Source organism: Poecilia reticulata, linkage group LG7 (genome assembly GCF_000633615.1).
Source record: "Poecilia reticulata strain Guanapo linkage group LG7, Guppy_female_1.0+MT, whole genome shotgun sequence".
NCBI lineage: Eukaryota > Metazoa > Chordata > Actinopteri > Cyprinodontiformes > Poeciliidae > Poecilia > Poecilia reticulata.
This window is the reverse complement of record NC_024337.1, coordinates 24,655,964-24,673,237: the sequence shown is the minus strand read 5'-3', so window position 1 is coordinate 24,673,237 and position 17,274 is coordinate 24,655,964. Positions and strand designations below refer to the sequence as shown.

General features: G+C 39.7%; 1 protein-coding gene across 2 annotated transcripts in view; it reads left to right on the top strand.

The window, feature by feature from the left end:
- Window positions 1-16,330, top strand: part of LOC103467459 (sodium- and chloride-dependent creatine transporter 1) — a 17,378-nt gene extending 1,048 nt beyond the window's left edge. The window contains exons 1-14 of one of the 2 annotated variants that reach the window (XM_017305851.1): window positions 414-480; window positions 746-1,048; window positions 6,495-6,626; window positions 6,709-7,030; window positions 7,314-7,446; window positions 8,669-8,803; window positions 8,938-9,041; window positions 11,545-11,669; window positions 11,749-11,861; window positions 14,220-14,360; window positions 14,561-14,663; window positions 14,747-14,847; window positions 14,926-15,096; window positions 15,230-16,330. In XM_017305851.1, the coding sequence (XP_017161340.1) occupies window positions 429-480; window positions 746-1,048; window positions 6,495-6,626; window positions 6,709-7,030; window positions 7,314-7,446; window positions 8,669-8,803; window positions 8,938-9,041; window positions 11,545-11,669; window positions 11,749-11,861; window positions 14,220-14,360; window positions 14,561-14,663; window positions 14,747-14,847; window positions 14,926-15,096; window positions 15,230-15,358 (2,064 nt within the window). In that variant the 5' untranslated portion in view covers window positions 414-428 and the 3' untranslated portion in view covers window positions 15,359-16,330. Of the gene's footprint in view, window positions 1-413; window positions 481-745; window positions 1,049-6,494; window positions 6,627-6,708; window positions 7,031-7,313; window positions 7,447-8,668; window positions 8,804-8,937; window positions 9,042-11,544; window positions 11,670-11,748; window positions 11,862-14,219; window positions 14,361-14,560; window positions 14,664-14,746; window positions 14,848-14,925; window positions 15,097-15,229 lie in introns of those variants that run through there. The other variant, XM_008413859.2, reaches the window with a different exon arrangement.
- The last annotated feature ends 944 nt before the right edge of the window (window positions 16,331-17,274 follow it).

Below are 17,274 nucleotides of genomic sequence, written 5' to 3'. Positions count from 1 at the left end.
TACTGACCTGTGTCATTGTATTCTCCACCAGGCTGCTGATTTATTTTTAATTAACAATACGCCACGCAGCTCTTCCTCACATGAATCATCTCAAACCAAAGACATCGTTTTTCCACGCTGATGCCTGAATAATTTCTCCCAATTTGTTCCTCTCTCCTCATTCGTATACACACGCGCACACACACCCTTTAAACTGCACCGATCTGGATTCATCTGCCCCGCTTTGCATCCATCTCAGGGTGTCTGACTCCTCATATCCTGGAATGCCACTGGTGAAAAGTGACGTGGCCTCACCCTTATTTAGTGGGTTATGTAAAACAGAGGAAACAAAAGCTTTATGAGTAACAGAGGAGCTGAGTCGAGGTGGCTCTGCTGGGCTTGTGTGCTGCAGCACACCAATCGCGCCGCTTGCGAGACGCAGACAGAGAATGAACATCGGGGGAGGGATCAGTGATCACAGTGCACTCCAACACAGTACCGGTAGCTTCGAAATATAAAATTGCAAGACAGAAGGTTTGTGACGAGATGTGCTTATGAATGGGAATCAAGCCTCTTTAGTTTCCATTCATTGTATGTGTGGTCTCAGAGACAGTGGGTCATCTGTGATGACGTAGAATGTGTCACAGTCTCCTTTGCTGGTTTATTCAGGTCTTGCTCTCATACAGATCCATTTCAGATCCATTCATTGCTCCAGCTCACCCCATCTCCCTTTCCTTTGTCATCTGACCCCTCTCTCTGTGTTCAGATGAAATCAGTGTCTCCCAGACGGAGGCAGGGGCCCTATCCGAGGAGGAGAGCGGGGGGTCAGCTCGCCCCCTGGTGCCAGTGCTTGGTGCCGACCCAGGGTGTGGAGAGGGTGGAGGGGCTGGCCCGCCGCAGACCCAGGACGGGGCCGCAGCAGGGACCGGGAACGGGGCTGTGGCGGGACAGGAAGGAGAGCGAGAGACCTGGACCAGACAGATGGACTTCATCATGTCCTGCGTGGGATTCGCTGTGGGCTTGGGCAACGTGTGGCGGTTCCCTTATCTCTGCTACAAGAATGGAGGAGGTGAGCTTCAAAGGCCGTTCTAGGTCTCTGCTTTGAGCGCACACAGACATGGTAAGACTTTGTTGAGTATGTCTGATGCTCAGCACTGACTTTCAGAAACTTTGAAGTAGCTTGAGATTTAGAAATGCTCATAAAAACAGGATGATGTTACTTAGTATTTAATTTAATATTTTTTGCACCAATCGGCATGAGCAAGTCTTTGAGTCAGGTCAAATAGATTTGTAAATGCAAAAATAATCTGGAAACTCATACTTCTGTTTTCACTATTAAACATGTCTAGAAATGGCATGGTTGTTAGTTACATTTTTGTTACTGAGTTATGTAAAAAATCAGATTATGGTTAGGACCATATGCATCATTTATAAACAGGAACAAAAGAGGATAATGTAATTTCTTTATTTTCTCACTACCTCTACCAAAGAACCAACAGCACATTTTTTGTTCTAGGATTAGCAGAGGTTTTTTTTCATTTAATTGATGAATTAGGCTAATCTGAAGACAAAATATCCTCTAAAAAAATTTATAAAATTGAACTCGTCCACAATCAAAACTGTCAACTCACATAAAAACATCAGAAACTGGCACAGATCGGTGAAGGCCTGATTTGTAAATGTTACATAATAAAAAGCTTTTCAAAATTTGATTGCTCACATGTTTCTCCAGTTGGTCTGGGACGATTTAAAGGAAGAAAATCAGGAAGCTAATTGTGGTATCTATAAAAGTGTTTTATGAAAGCACACAGAGTTAATTTACCCGATTATTAATATGACAAGAGAGTTCTCACCCACACAGAGCTGTATAATATAAAATACAGGCCTGTTGCTAGAAAAAAATATATTAGATCACACTGTTAATAGTTTCACTTATATTTATATCATGTTGTTGTGACTTATGATGTATTTTTTCCACATAAATTGATTATTTAAAATGAAAATTAGTTTATATTCAATGTATTACAGGAATACTTTCCAAAGGAAAATAAAGACTGTTTTTCATTTTTATCAGTAAATCGACTTCAAACTAATAAATGATCAGGCGTAGAACTAAAAATGTTAAAATTTCCATCATGATCTGCATCTGTGTTTGGTCCATTCAAAGTGTTTGTACGTGTGCTTTCTGTTCAGTTCAGTTGAAATACAACCACAAGGAAACAAGTAATATAAATTAAACTCACTTTGATTAAAGATAGTCATACTTTTGATAAAGCGTCCAGCTGGGTGCTCTACACAGAAAATGCAGCCCTTGCATTCCACCAGCTTACTCAGCAGTTTCTGCCCCTTGTGTTTTCCTAATGAGAATCAACTCCTCAGTGCAATTAACACAATTCCTGATGAGCCTTGTCATCATCTGATCTGCATAGCTTTCCTCCATAAGAGTTCAACATCAGTTTGTTAACCATTTGGATTAAAGGTCATTCCACAGTTATGAGTTAAAGTTAACTCCCTTTGAATTCTGGGTCTTTGCATATTTAACACATTTCTTGAATTTTTGGGTTGTGATAGGCTTTTCACAGAAAACATTTTTGTTTTATCGTTCTGTAATTAGTATTGACATGGTGGAATCCATGGTATGTTGAGTGAATACTTAAGGTGAAGTTTTAAAACCCTCTAAACACTAGATTATTTAAAACACTAGAATTGATTTAAACACAATTCTGTTTGTTCCATAGTTTCTTTTTTTATGATGGAGTGATTCGAATATCTTTATTTTGGTAGATATTCAGTTGGTTTGCACAGCCTTGTGGGATCATCTGGTCCGTTATCTGTTTTAGTTTAAAAATGTTGGAATTCCATCCGCTTGACTTCTCCTTTGTGTCTGCCATCGCCAACCGTCTGTGTTGTGTTGGTGAGGAACTGACATAAACAAAGAATGAATTGAATGCAGGCCCTGAATGCTTCCCTAATCTGTTACATAAATAAATAAATGTTGACCTCTTCAGCGCTTCTCAAGTACAACAAAACATCCATAACACAGTGAAACCACCCAGAATTATTCATATCCCTGGTAGAGTTTGGTTAATGTCTTTTTTCTTCTAGATGGAAGTAATACTTGTGTTTTGGGGCGACCCAGCCGGAATCTTATCTTGAATTTGATAGAGAATCTGGAGCTAAAGATTAGGGTGATAGCAAGGAGGCCTTCCAGCTTCAAAGACTTGGAGGTCATCACCAAAGATAAATAACCAAAATAGCAGTAGAAACATGCAAAAAGCCGGTCACCAGTTTTAAGAAGGTTTTACTATAACACAAAATAAAGATTTTTCAACTGATTCTTGGGAAGTGTATGCAAAAATTCAATATGCTGTTTTATTCAAATGTAAATAAAAAAACTTTTTCTTATGTAGTGATGTAGCTTTTGTTGGGCTTTATTATCTTTTGCCCCTTTTCCTAACAGAAACAAACTTCTCAGTTGAATGAAAATAATTTCTAATCCAAAATCACCCAGGAGCATCAATAATATTTAGTATAAGTGTATTTCCAATGACTTAGAGTCATTTTAATGGCAAAATACTGTCAAAACTAGATATTTACATACATGTCATGTCATCTATGTCATACTTATAGAGGCATACCTAAAACAGTGAAAATGCTAAGCATATGTATCAACTTAATACATTGGCAAAGCAAATCTCTTGCTCATTATTCAAGCTTTTAACAAGTAGAAATAATTTTGGTAACCTTAACTAGATCTGTAGTAAAGAGAAGGTTTAGTCCATTTCAAGTCAAAAAGTGAGGTTATATAACTTTCCTATAGTGTACGTAAATTGGATTTTCATGAAAAAGAAGACTCAGTAACTGAAGCTTTATCTGTAAGTGCACTTCACACAGTACGTATGGTTTGTTGCCAACATGGTGAGCCGTAGTCCTGTAATGGGCAGGTCTAGAAAGGCCTGCGTGCCTGTGAACACGTAGCTCTAAAGCTCAGCCTCTCCACGTGATTCTTTATTTATTATAGCCAGCCGCTACTTAACGGTCGGACTTAGAACAAATAGCCCAGCTGCGTTTGCCCTGCTCTCGTTTCCCTATCACGCCTTCGACCGGCATTATATCAGGTTGGTAAAGTAAGTCACCTTGCCCTAGAGTTACCTCACCTCACTACGACTTTTGCCCTTGATTTTTCTTTATAGCTGCCCTACCCACTTTTCAGTTTTTTTTACGAGATGCTTCATTGAAATAAAGCTGATTGTGTGAAACACCGCCCTCCCTCATGTATGTGTGTGTGTCTTGTGACCAGTAACGCTGATACCCACCTACTAGTATCATATAACAATACTCTGCCTCACACAGTGCGCCCCCTGCGCGCCTGTCCTGCAATCCTGATGCGTACAGAGGTGTTCACTTCCAGCATAGGGAGGCGTATGGATGTTACGTAATAGCCCGTCCATTCGTCCTCTCGGCGTCGGCACGTTCTCATCTGCGACAGTCGCTGTGCCCTTGATCAACTCCAGGGCGCAGCGACAACTTGATCAATTACATTTCGTTGTACAGCAAAAGTCTCCTGCAACACCTGCTTGTAAATGAAGCAAAAAGGCCGCCTGCGTGAAACACTAAAAGACCAAACCAATGTAAAATTATGTAAGTAATCCCCTACAAATCAGATGTTTCTCTGTAAATCAGCCAATGTGTCTCGTCCTCTCAGGATTACAGAGGATTTATTTAAGCCTGTCAGAAGCCTGCGACTTGATAATTTGAACAATATGTTGAGATATGTCAGCGCAGACCTCTGTGTCTTTCTCTCTGCTCTCCCAACCCTCTTCTCTCTTTGACTTGCAAATGTTTCCTTATTTGGCTAGAGTTCCCTTCTCTCAGAGAAACGGCATTTAAAAAAGAAAGAGGAGCTAAAGCTGTCAAGTGACAGAGCCCGCAATGTCATTGCTTCAGTGTGTGATATTTATTTTGTTGCTCTCTGTCAGAGCTCCGCAGCGCTGTCCCAGTTCCCTGCCTGCCTCTCATGTAATCTATCCATCTTTCCCTCCTTTCTTCTCGGCCTCTTTCTGCTCTGCGTCATCGCCGTCATGTGACTCCCTCCCATCTGCGCAGTATGTTGGCATTGCTCGGCTCTGTTATTAACAAAACCAAGAGGTTGAAATTCCATTCAGTGATTTGAATGGCTCATGCCACATTTCTGTGAGTTTCTCCCCCCTTCCGCTGATCAGTATAAGAATCCAAAAAGAGGAATTAGCACAACGCAGAAAGCCATTAGCACAACCAAGTTCTACATGTCTCGGCTTCCTGTCGATTGTCCTCGTATCGTCTCCTTATTCTGTCTTGTCCCCTTGCAGCTTCCAAGTCGAAGTCTGATACCGTACTCTACTAATGTGACCAAACACTTGTGAAAAGGGGAGACATTGTGGTTCTTTCACACCGAACATCTGGTCTGTCCTCCTCTATGGATTTCACGTCTTTTCTTACCTCTTAACTCCAAGTTGTCACTAAAACCTTAAACCTGGTTTTTACATTTAGTATTAGACTTTGTTTCTGTCAATGTGCCTGTCTTTCCTACAAGTTGTATTTCTTTGGAATAGAAAATGAAAACACTTTCCCAATCTCTGATATATAATAATACAGCATAAATAAATTATTTCTTACTGGTGTCTTATTCCATTTTTTCCCCAAACTTTGGCCTGCCAAAACTCGTTTCTGCCAACTTCCAATTTCTCTTTACCATCTTCAGCAACTTCACAGCGATCAAAAGAAAATACTTATTTCTAGCCTTCCTGCTTTGAATTCCCAATATTTATTTATATTACGAGCAGAGATGAGAGCAGACACTGTAAAGCGGCTTGTTGCTTATTTAAAAAAAACCACCAAATATTTTGTATGTGACATTGGAAGCATTTCTCCTCATTGTATGCTTGTGATTAGCTTTGCTAACTATTAATATAAGTTCCTGTGTGTGTGTATTCCCTAGATAGTGTAGACCAGTGGTCTCAAACTGCATATCTCGAGGTTGCAGAGTCCTGCAATTTTTAGATGAGTCCCTTGTCCTTCACACTTGGATTAAACAATAGACCTTCCTCTCTAGCATGCAGTCTGGCTCTACAGAGCTCTGCTAATGAGCTAATACTGGAGCCAGATGTGCTGAAGCAGAGAGACGCCTAAAAGTTCCAGGACTTCAGACTTGCTGTTTGAGACCACTGATGTAGATCCTCACTTTAACTCTGTGGTTTCCAAGCGACTGCTAATAGTTCCAAATCCAGCACGTTTACTAAAACACAGAGGTTAAAAGCTCAAAAAATAAAACATGAACTTTGCCTTACAATGAATTGTTCTGGTAACTACTGAACTTAGCTGTGGGTCAGTGTACTACTTTGTTTCCCAAAGGTGACTACAAATTGACATTTTGTCCTTTATGCACCTAAAAACGACGGGCGAAAAATGACCAAAGCTGCGGCGGTACAGAAAAACGGAGATGCATTAAATAGTCTGCGTGAATGTGTGTTTTTCAGGGGTTTTCCTGATCCCCTACTTGATAATCGTGTTCATCGGGGGAATCCCTGTCTTCTTCCTGGAGATCGCATTGGGCCAGTTCATGAAGCAAGGAGGAGTCTCTGCGTGGAACATCGCTCCGCTTTTTAAGGGTAAATACCTCTCAGTAATTCTCTGGCGAAGTCTGATACTCAGTTCTGCTGAGGGAATCAAACGCTTTCCTCTCTTTTCTAGGTCTGGGACTAGCATCGATGGTGATTGTGTTTTTTTGTAATACCTACTACATCATGATACTGGTGTGGGGCCTCTACTATTTCTTCCACTCTTTCATTGACCCACTGCCGTGGGCCACCTGCGGACACCCTTGGAACACCCCCAACTGCACACAGGACTTCCGACGCGCCTGCCACAACCGCAGCGCTTTGCCGACGCCTGCTGCTTCCCCTTCCAGCCTCTCGTCCACCCTGCCCCCGCTGAATCTGACCTCCCTTCTCCTGATCAATAACAGCTGCATGGAGACTGAGGGTCTGCGCTCCCCGGTCATCGAGTTCTGGGAGTAGGTTTAGATCCCTCACTTGAGCGTGACAAAATTTAGAAACCGGAGCCAAACAAAGACACGGACAAAGTTACAGTTTCCTCATTTGAAATGTGTTTTGTATATTTGATGTGTCTGTGTTTTTCTCAATTTGCAAGCCAAACTAGTGATCTGATTTGGAAAAACACAGCTCAGTTCAATCACAGTGTTTAAGTTGTTTCACTGTGAATATACTTTTGAAATCATTCTGGTTTTTTTATGTGCCTAATTTAGCTCCAAATCAGTCTCCTGCTTTCCTTTCCAGACGTAAAGTGCTTCGTCTCTCTGGAGGCTTGCATGAACCCGGCATGATCAGCTATGAGATGGTGCTGTGTCTCATGGCCACCTGGGTCATCGTTTACTTCTGCATATGGAAAGGAGTGAAATCTACTGGCAAGGTAATGTCTTATGTAGAGGCAAAATGCTAACACCTACCTAGCATCACACATCATTATTTAGGTCCACATAAACCAGGTTATTATTTATAGCCTCATTGGCAGGCTGTATGAAAGGCGCACACAAACCTTTGCTGGGAATGCGAAAGGGAAAGTAACTGCAGTGTTTTTTCCCCTTCTCAGCTCCAAATCAGCTTTAGCATAGAGGAGGGCTCTGAACTGAAAGAACTTTCTTTGAATGCTTGCCTATTTCTGAAAGTCTTTAAAACATTTGATGATCCCCAAATATTTCTTAGAATGTAATCTGAGCAAACGCCTAGCTACTTCTTGTTTTTATTTTCTTCAAAACGTTGACACAAATCCTCATTTTGTAACGTAGAAATGTACATTCTTGTGACTCCCACAGCAGCTAAAGCTTATAGAGGAAGAGTAAAAATAATGAATCAGACTGAACCAACCTGCTGTAAGCTGCTTATTGCCTTTCCACTATGTACATGTTTGCAAGCTCAAAGGGGCCTTTTCCTGCCCATGTTTACCTCATACCAGGACAAACTGCTCTTTCATTATTTCATTCCCACCAGACTCACACTTTTACATGGTGACTGGGAGTGGCCTCCTTATAATAACTTGACACAGAGAACTTTCAGAAAAGGTGTACCGAAACACCCACTCTTGCAGGGAGTGTCCGTGTTTTCTGGGTTTCCGTCAACAGGCCACCTTTTCTTCTCAGTAACCCGCCAGAGTCCCTTACACATCTCCTAAAGGAAGTGCGTAATCTGCTTCTGCTTGAGCCTTGAGTATTTGCAAAAGCAGGTAGTCACACAGTCGAAGTGATAAGAACCACTCTACAATAGCTCAAAGGAATTTAACCAAATTAACTCTATCCTTTATATTTTTTTAAGTTTCAAAAGCTTTCAAAACCTTTAAATATTTCCACATTTTGCCATGCTGAAATCGTTTAGTACTAGAGCAACATAATGAAGTGGAAAGATAATAGAGCATTGTTTAACCGCTGAGAAAAGTGTGCTGTTTATTTGTAGTTAGCCTGCTCTTCTTGGGCATCTCTAAATAAAAACTTGTTCAAAAAGCTACACCGAAGTACTAATCAAAGTCATGTAGTATTAGGACTTCCTTGCACATCAGCAATACAAATCTAAAGAATTAATTAGTGTCAGATTGTAAAGAAGTGCACCTGAAGCTTTTTTTTTATGTGCGATTTGTTTAGGTTGTGTACTTCACAGCTCTGTTCCCCTACTTGGTTCTGGTGGTTCTTCTGGCTCATGGAGTCAGCCTGCCTGGAGCTCTGGATGGAATTGTTTACTACCTAAAACCAGACTGGTCCAAACTGGGAGAAGCACAGGTAACATTCTTCCATTACACGTTTTTTTTTTTACTGTCCAGAAACCAAGTAATATAAGAGAGTTTGAACAAACAAAGACATCTTAATGAATGGATCAGGATTGTTGGAAATAGTCTTTTAATTTTCCATGATAGGTGTGGATTGATGCTGGCACTCAGATTTTCTTCTCCTATGCCATCGGACTTGGTGCCCTAACTGCACTGGGCAGCTACAACCGCTTCCATAACAACTGTTACCAGTGAGTTTTTACACGGCATAAAATCCAGACACTGCTGATTCTGAAAAGAGGACACTTTGAAAAAGAAGTCATGGCCTTACTTTTCCTCCCAATACACTCTCATTTGGTCTTCCAATGTCTTATTACGTAATGTGTCCACTGTTCTATGGGTGTTACAAATATTAAACTTGGTATTGCGTTTGAAGAATAAACGAAATCTAAAATGCTTCCAGGTAGACTGCTCCAACTTAAAGAATATTTCTCCTATAGTTTTTCTGAAAGTGTGCGTAAAGTTCTGTCCAAATATGGCTTCATTTTTGTTTGCTGCATGCGCTTTCACATGTTTCAGCAACGTTTGTGACATTGAGCAATAGTTGCATAATTTTGGAATAGTAGTGTGGACCTCTGTGGTAAATCTCACAACTCACCCTGCATATTTGGAATGCTCATAAAAAAGGGATTTCATAAATATTTCGCTAGTAGACATTTTCTTTTCTTTAACCTTAGTTGGAAGTTACAAGATCATGTTCTGTTACGGTAAATGTTAGCTCTCAGAAAATGCAGTCATTTTGAAAACTTTTCTATCTGCGTTGAACTTTTTCACATTTTCACTTTACAATAACAAACTTTATTGTATTTATTGTGATGTGTACTAAACAACAGAAATAAACATGAATAGTAATGAAAGAAAAATAAACATGTTTTTTTGTCACGTTTACAGATAGAAATGAAAACTGTGGTGTGCATTTATTTATCGACTGTAGAATCACCTCATGCTGCTGTCACAGCTGCAAGTCTTTGTATCTCTCCACCACCACTGCACATGTAAAGACTAAAACGTTCCCCAATTATTATGTGCTCAGGTTCAGTCATATTTATGGAGAACCTGTCTTTGAACGGCATTTTTAACATTTTCCCACAGATTCTCAGTTTAGGTTTGAACTGTGACTTTCTAGCACGTAAATGCACGTTGGTCTAAATCGTTGCATTATAGCTCTGACTCTGTGTTTAGTTTACTTATGCTGGATGGTGAACTGAGTCTCAGGTGATTAAGAGCCTCTAACAGGTTTTTGTTCAAGGATTATCTTGAAATTAGCTTAATCCATCTTCTCCTCAGATCTGTATTAATCCCAAAGTAAATATTTTTCTCACATCATATTACTGCCACTACCAGGTTTAACAGTGGCAATGATGTATTCAGGTTGATTAGCAGTGGCCCCTTTTTTTTTGCCACACACTGAGTTACACATGCAGGTCATTACATTCTCTTACAAAACCCTGGGGTCTTCACAGGACACTTGGGTCTATTCTTACTCACAAATAATGTATGTTTGCTATTTGAGTGATTTCTGGAAGCAGTTAGTTGCACAGGATTTCCTTTATGAAAAGTCAGCTAAATATAATGCAAAGAAATTTGAAGAAACTTTCTTCCTCTTCACATTTATGCACTACTCTTTCTTGTTCTGTCTCATCTAATTGCCATGAAGCACATTGCAATCCCCAATTGCAATAGGGCATAATATGAAAAAGTTCAATAGGTAAGCATGCGTTTCCAGACAACAGCTTTCTTTAATGATATGTTTGCCACGGTGCTTCAAAAATAACACTATCGATCTATTAACAGTGTTGTTCGGAACCATTTGACAGGATACCTTGAAAATGAACACATTAGCTGTAATGACTGGAAGGTAGCTGCTGTTCAAACTATTTTAATGCATGCCATCTTTTTGTTAATAAGAAATAAATCAATCAATTTCCCTGAACTGAACTCCATTTGGTTTCAAAGAATTTTCTTTCGTCCTTGTTTGAATGCTGTAATAAATCGGGATTACGGCACACATTCTCAGACAGTCTCTACTCAGAGGGATTCAAGGTGTTTGCTTCTGTTTGTTTACAGGAAAAGTCACAGAAGCGCTTGTGGAAAGCACAAAAAAAAAAAACAGCAGTGGGGAAGGAAAATTGATTCCTAGAGGCTGTTGACATTTTTCCTTAGAGGAGGGTGCTGATGAACATTACCATGAAACAGTATTACAGCAACCAGTGCAGATGTTGTTTTATACATTCCTCATATCTGAGTGGAGTTTTGCTACTGTAGACCTTAATACAGTTGGACTTATAGTTGCGTATAAGTCCAAAAACAGACACGTTTTTTTAGATTCTGAAGTGTACCTCAGTGTTTCCAGCAGAGAGCATACTCCAGCATGAGTCACTTAACTCACACGACTGCTTCTAATAGCACACAAAATGGAAATATAGATTTGAAGTGCAACTTGTCTGGCAGTCAGAGGCATTAGCTCTCCTTGCTACATGCCATCTAAGACAGCTATGTATTTCAGAGAAATGGCTATTGATCTCTAATTTACCATCCCAGGCTATCTCCTCTTTGCTTGGGTCTGTCTTGAGTGTGTTACATAAGCCTACGTTACGTCATATGCTCTGACATATTTTCCTCACATGTTTTTTTTTCTTTGTGTAATTGTATTGGTTTTTTTTTTTTTTGTTTTTTTTTTGCGTTTCCCTGCAGGGATGCATTTATCCTGGCTCTTATCAACAGTGGAACCAGTTTTTTTGCTGGCTTCGTTGTGTTCTCTGCTCTGGGCTTCATGGCTGCAGAACAGGGAGTGGACATCAGTAAGGTGGCTGAGAGTGGTGAGTCCACCTCATCAGTTATGAGTCACTCTCAGTATTGAAGGGTTTTGTCATTCTAACTGTGTTTCTCTGTGTGCAGGCCCAGGCCTGGCTTTCATAGCCTATCCCAAGGCTGTGACTCTGATGCCTCTGGCACCGCTTTGGGCAGCGCTGTTTTTCTTCATGTTACTCGTACTGGGCCTGGACAGTCAGGTAATGCTGAGACTTGACCTTGGTGAAAGACGTTAGCTCAGAGGGAACTGAGTTCAACGTCTTATCCTGACACCGCGACTCTATTTAAATTTAAAGTGCATCCAGTTTGAAACGTTTGCACAAATGCGCCACAGATATAACTGTCGTAGTAATTCTGCGACTTTAAGGCAGACTTTTAAGCTATTCTTTATCCAGGGTGGAATTATTTGAAACATTCAGCTTCAGTGAGTTTCAAAAACAAAAACTGGGTGTGAATTCACAATTCACTGTTAATTTAACAGTGAATTTTCTCCAGCTTTTCTCCAATTCACACAATTATGTGACTGCTAAATTATACAGTCAAAGATGTCTATGTTGTGGTGACAAAAAGCTTTTATTCTCTTACAAATGTATTCTGATTCTCCTTTTTTCCCCCCACAATTAAAAGTTTCAAATGATGAGTATCAGACAATAATAACTAGAGTTAAAAGATACATGTTTAAAATGATGATTTGGTATAAATATATCCAGACTAACCTGGCCCACGTGACACCATATCCATTATAAAGTTATGAAACCTGATTACTGTTTGACCTGCATAATCAAGAAATCCCTTACAGCTTAAAGTTGGCTCAGAACATCATTCCCTAACCTAAAAAAGTTCAAAAACATATGAGAAATGAATTGAGGTTGTGTTTTGTACAATAATTTCACCCTGAAAAAAGATTGGTTCAAGTGCATCCCCAAAAACATACATGAATATGATTTACGTATTAAAATCATTCATCCACAATGTAGCTCAGCCACTTTTTTTATTTTCTGCCTTTTTCTGACTCACTTCCTTTCACACAAACGACTTAAACACACCACGTCTACGGCGTTTCTTTGCACCCTCTTTGCTATGTTCCTGTTTGAGCCAAGGCCTACATCCATTGTCTAGCAGCCCGGAGATTTCTCAATGAAACTTCTGTCTGATTCACACAGAGAGTGTCTGTCTGCTGTCAGACCCATTCACTTACTCTCACTTTCCATTCTTGTCCTCATTTCTTGTCCTTTTGTTTTTGTTTTCTCTTTCTCCTTCTGCCAATGCCACGTTGCACAAAAACGTGCTGCAAGTTTGTTGTTCTATTTTGAAAGCCAAACTATTTTCCTGCAAGCGTCCATAAATACATTGTTGCGCGAGGAGACTGGAAAGGGATGCCATTCAAATCTCCAGTGTATAAGGCACTTTTTCAGTTAGATTGAAAATCTGCGCCTTGACGGGAACACTGAGCAGTGAGCGGATTCATGCAGCAGTCTGTTAGAAACAAAGAACTCGGTGTTCGTTGTAACACTTCATATTAACTTCTTGATAAAAAAAAAAAAGATGTTTTGAGTCTGAACCTGATGTTGTTGCTTCCAGACAAGCATGGGCTGGTTTGAGATTCTTACTAATTTCTCCTGAAGTTTATAAAATAGTGCTGTAACGTCATTTAAAAAAGCACTTTATATATGCATAAAAAATTTAAACAAGATGTATCACAAGCTAATTGATTTTACGTAATTCAGAAAAGCTGTTTTTATTCCTGCTGCTGCTTATGCTGCTTTTATAATACAATATAATATTTAATTATTGCATTTTGGGTTTGGATCGTTAGTAAAAGGTGCTCAGAGTTTCCTTACATTTAAAAGAATAAGTGACTAATTGCTGTAAATGATCCAGTAAAACATGCAAACTACAAAAAGAGAATGAAAGCAGTGAAACGTAGCCAGACAAAATAACTATTAGCATGAATAAAATAAAACCCAGTTGTTAATAAATAAGCTAAAATATTCTGCTCAACTGGAACTAAAAGCCATAAAAATATATACAAAGTGGAAACCCTGAATAAACAACCTTTAAATTTAGCCTTTTGTCTGTTGCAGTTTGTGCATTGAAGCAGCCGTGGCTCTGTACACAGGGATAACAGCTGGCTAATTACTCAAGCTGTTTTCTTGGATAGAGCTATTTGTGGGCTTCTTTAGAGACTGTAGTTTTACCTTCAGAGTGATGGGTGGCGCTCCTCTAGTTTCCACACCATGAATGTATCTGTTCTTTTAGACTGGAGGTATTTTCAGTCAGCTTTATTTGCCTGTTTTTCTTTGCGAGTGAGGGGAAAAGTACAGCCAGCGAACGCTCCAGTCGCTTTAGCCCTTCCTTTGGCATCTCATTAAAAAAACACTTTAATCTGTGGGAAGAGTCAGAACTTTTTAGCAGTTTTGAAATGATAACTTTCTGATATTGTTACCTGACGAATGCCTTCCACAAGTAATACCGTAGAAAACCTCCAAACTCTTCTATGCCACTGTGTTGTCTACTAGATTCTCGTGAACTTTTCTCCTATCTTCTCTACTGTTCAGTTCGTAGGGGTGGAAGGCCTGATAACAGGACTCATGGACATGCTGCCTCCTAAATCTGCCCTTGCCTCATTGAGACGAGAAGTAGTTGCTGCCATCTGCTGCATCGTCTGCTTCCTTATTGACTTGTCCATGGTCACAGAGGTACAGAAAGGGTTTTGAATGTATTTTATTTTTTTTATCATAACTTACTGTGATGGTAAGAAAGTTACATTGAAAGGTCATCATAAAGTAGACTTAAAAGTTTCATTAAAATATTAAGAGCAGATTAATAATGTACTGGATAAAAGAAAATGAAGTAATTCAGTGAATAGATCCTGAATGCTCTTTCTGTTTTCCGTCAGGGAGGGATGTATGTGTTCCAAATTTTTGACTACTACTCCGCCAGCGGCATCACTTTGCTGTGGCAGGCCTTCTGGGAGTGTGTCGTGATCGCATGGGTTTATGGTGAGTTAATTCCTTGCAGCAGACTCAACAGAAACCACGCAGCTGGCCGGTTCAAAACAGCGTCCTCGTGTGCCCCTTCCCAGGGGCAGACCGTTTCATGGACGACGTGGCTCGTATGATTGGCTATCAGCCCTTACCCTACATGAAGTGGTGCTGGTCCTACATCACGCCTTTCGTCTGCGTGGTATGTGAGGCTTCGGACCCTTTCTATTTGACTTTGCCGGTTTGTATTAACCTAAGGGGTTTGCATGTGTTTATGCAGGCAGTGTTCCTCTTCCACGTGGTGAACTACCAACCCCTCACCTACAACACGGTGTACACCTACCCTGTATGGGGAGAAGCACTTGGATGGGCACTGGCTCTTTCTTCTATGCTCTGTATTCCTCTTACTGTTCTCTACAAGCTGCTGCGATGCAAAGGACCTCTGCGGGAGGTGAGATTATGTTTTTTTGGGACTTTCAGTTAATGATACATTTGAATAATTCTGGCTCTTTGGATGTACAACAAGCTTGAACATTTCCCTGATTCACAGCTTGTCGTGTTTTTATTGTCTTTCCCTCCTGCAGCGGTGGCAAAACCTAACTACCCCCATCTGGGGCAGACACCACCTGGAGTACTTGGCGCCAGAAAGCGAAGCCAAGCTGCTGCCCGCCGCAGAGACGAAGAGCACCCTCCTCTTTGAGAGTGTAATCTGACGACCTGAGCTTTGATCTCAGCAACACATGTCCACCAAAACATGCACAAACGCTACATTGGCCTTGTCTGAACTAAACACAAATCAGTAAAACACTACAATTTTTAAAATGTACAAAAAGGAAAAAAAGAAAACAAAAAAAAAAAAGATCCTGGGCAAATGGACCAAAGAAAACACTGGAGAAGAACTGAAACACAACTGCATTCATGAAGTCACGCCCTCTGCTCTATTTCTTTCACTCTACCTCGCTGGCTTCCTGCTCTCTTGTCCGTCCCTCCGTCCTGCCTTCGCGTCTCGTCCCTTTCTCGTATTGTGGGTGTTATCGTGTCTGCCATAGCTGCAGTGTCTCCCCTCTCTGCACCTTTCTGTCAGTATATATAAAGCCTCAGCCGGCCCTCTGTCAGCGAGGCATTTTGTTTCACATGAGCAGAAACCTCTGGTTAAAACTGTCGAGATGAGCTCTCATCATGTCTGCTAGTGAAATCCCATCGTCGTAGTGTGTATGCATGTAGCTGCATGTGTGCCCATGCCCTGTGTATCTGTACGTGCTTGGGCATTTGCATGTGTATGTAAGGGAGTATGTGTGTGTGTGTGTTGGACCATGGCAGTGTTACCTTCAATTACATGTCACATTGCCTATGGACAGTAATTTCTGCCAGCTGTATTCACTTCATTAAGTGTACTAAAAATGACTTCCATTTGTTTAAAAAAAAAAGAAATGGAAAGAAAGAAAATATATAATCACAACAAGACAATGCCTCACCATTTCCAGCTGTGTATTATAAACTAACTTAAGTATCTCGTGTATTGTCGTGTTGTGAATTAGTGTTATTTTTTGGGAGGAGATTAATGAGGATTATTAACATATTTAGAGAAGAGAGAAACATCCAACTGAGCTGTGTACCAAGCACGAGAGAGAGAGTTGTTGGGATGGAACAGAGAGAAGCAATAAACGATCAGATGAAGACATGAACTGTGTTAAGGGTCTTTATTTCCTTGTTTTCACTCACTAAAATGTACAATATATACACACAATATACAGGAAGCACAACTTCTTGGTTCAATTTACCTCTAATGTCTGAATGGGGTAGTTTGGAAGTGGAGTTCAGTGGAATATGAGCCCTGCGATGTCAAACACGTAATTTACCCGGGCGTCTACCGGTTTAACAAGGTTGGTATTTTCCTTCAGAAGCTCCACCATCGAATCCTCTAATTTTCTTCTACTATCTAAAATCTAAGATGATTAAACACACATTCTAAGAAGCACTATTTCCATGGAATATAAGGTCTTTTAATGTGGCAACAGGAAATAAAGTTATTTAAACCAATTCTGACTAAAAATATGTCTAATGTTTTCAACAAAAATCTTTGAACTGAAACATTCTCCAGAATTTGATGAGTACTAAAATAAATATTCATGTATATTTTATGGCTCAGTGACTCTTTTCCATCAGTTTACTTAGTGATAATACAATAAATTCATCATTCATACCTATTACATAAATTATATTTAAAAAGTGACAAATCCAAGTGATATTGTTAGAGAAAAAAGTGCATTTAAATGCCTGATCTATCTTATAATTAACTCCCAACCTCTAAACCTTTCATTGAAAAGACAGAAAAAATTTGTTAATGAAAAACGTAAAAATATTTTAAAAAGTGCACTTGGTATTATGTTAACATAAAAAAGGATTTTGAGTTTAAATGTTAAAAAGTTGCTAAACTTGATCAAAAGTGAAAAATAAAAAAAAAAGCTTGACACATTTGTTGTCAACAAAGGTGTTTTTCTTCCTTTTCAAAATGCATGTTTGATACCCATGGAATTACAAAAATGCTATTTTCTTTCTTTTTTTGGCTAAATAAGAATAAATTATTTGACTTAAGGTTAATAAATAAATGTCAATTAAAAATATGTCT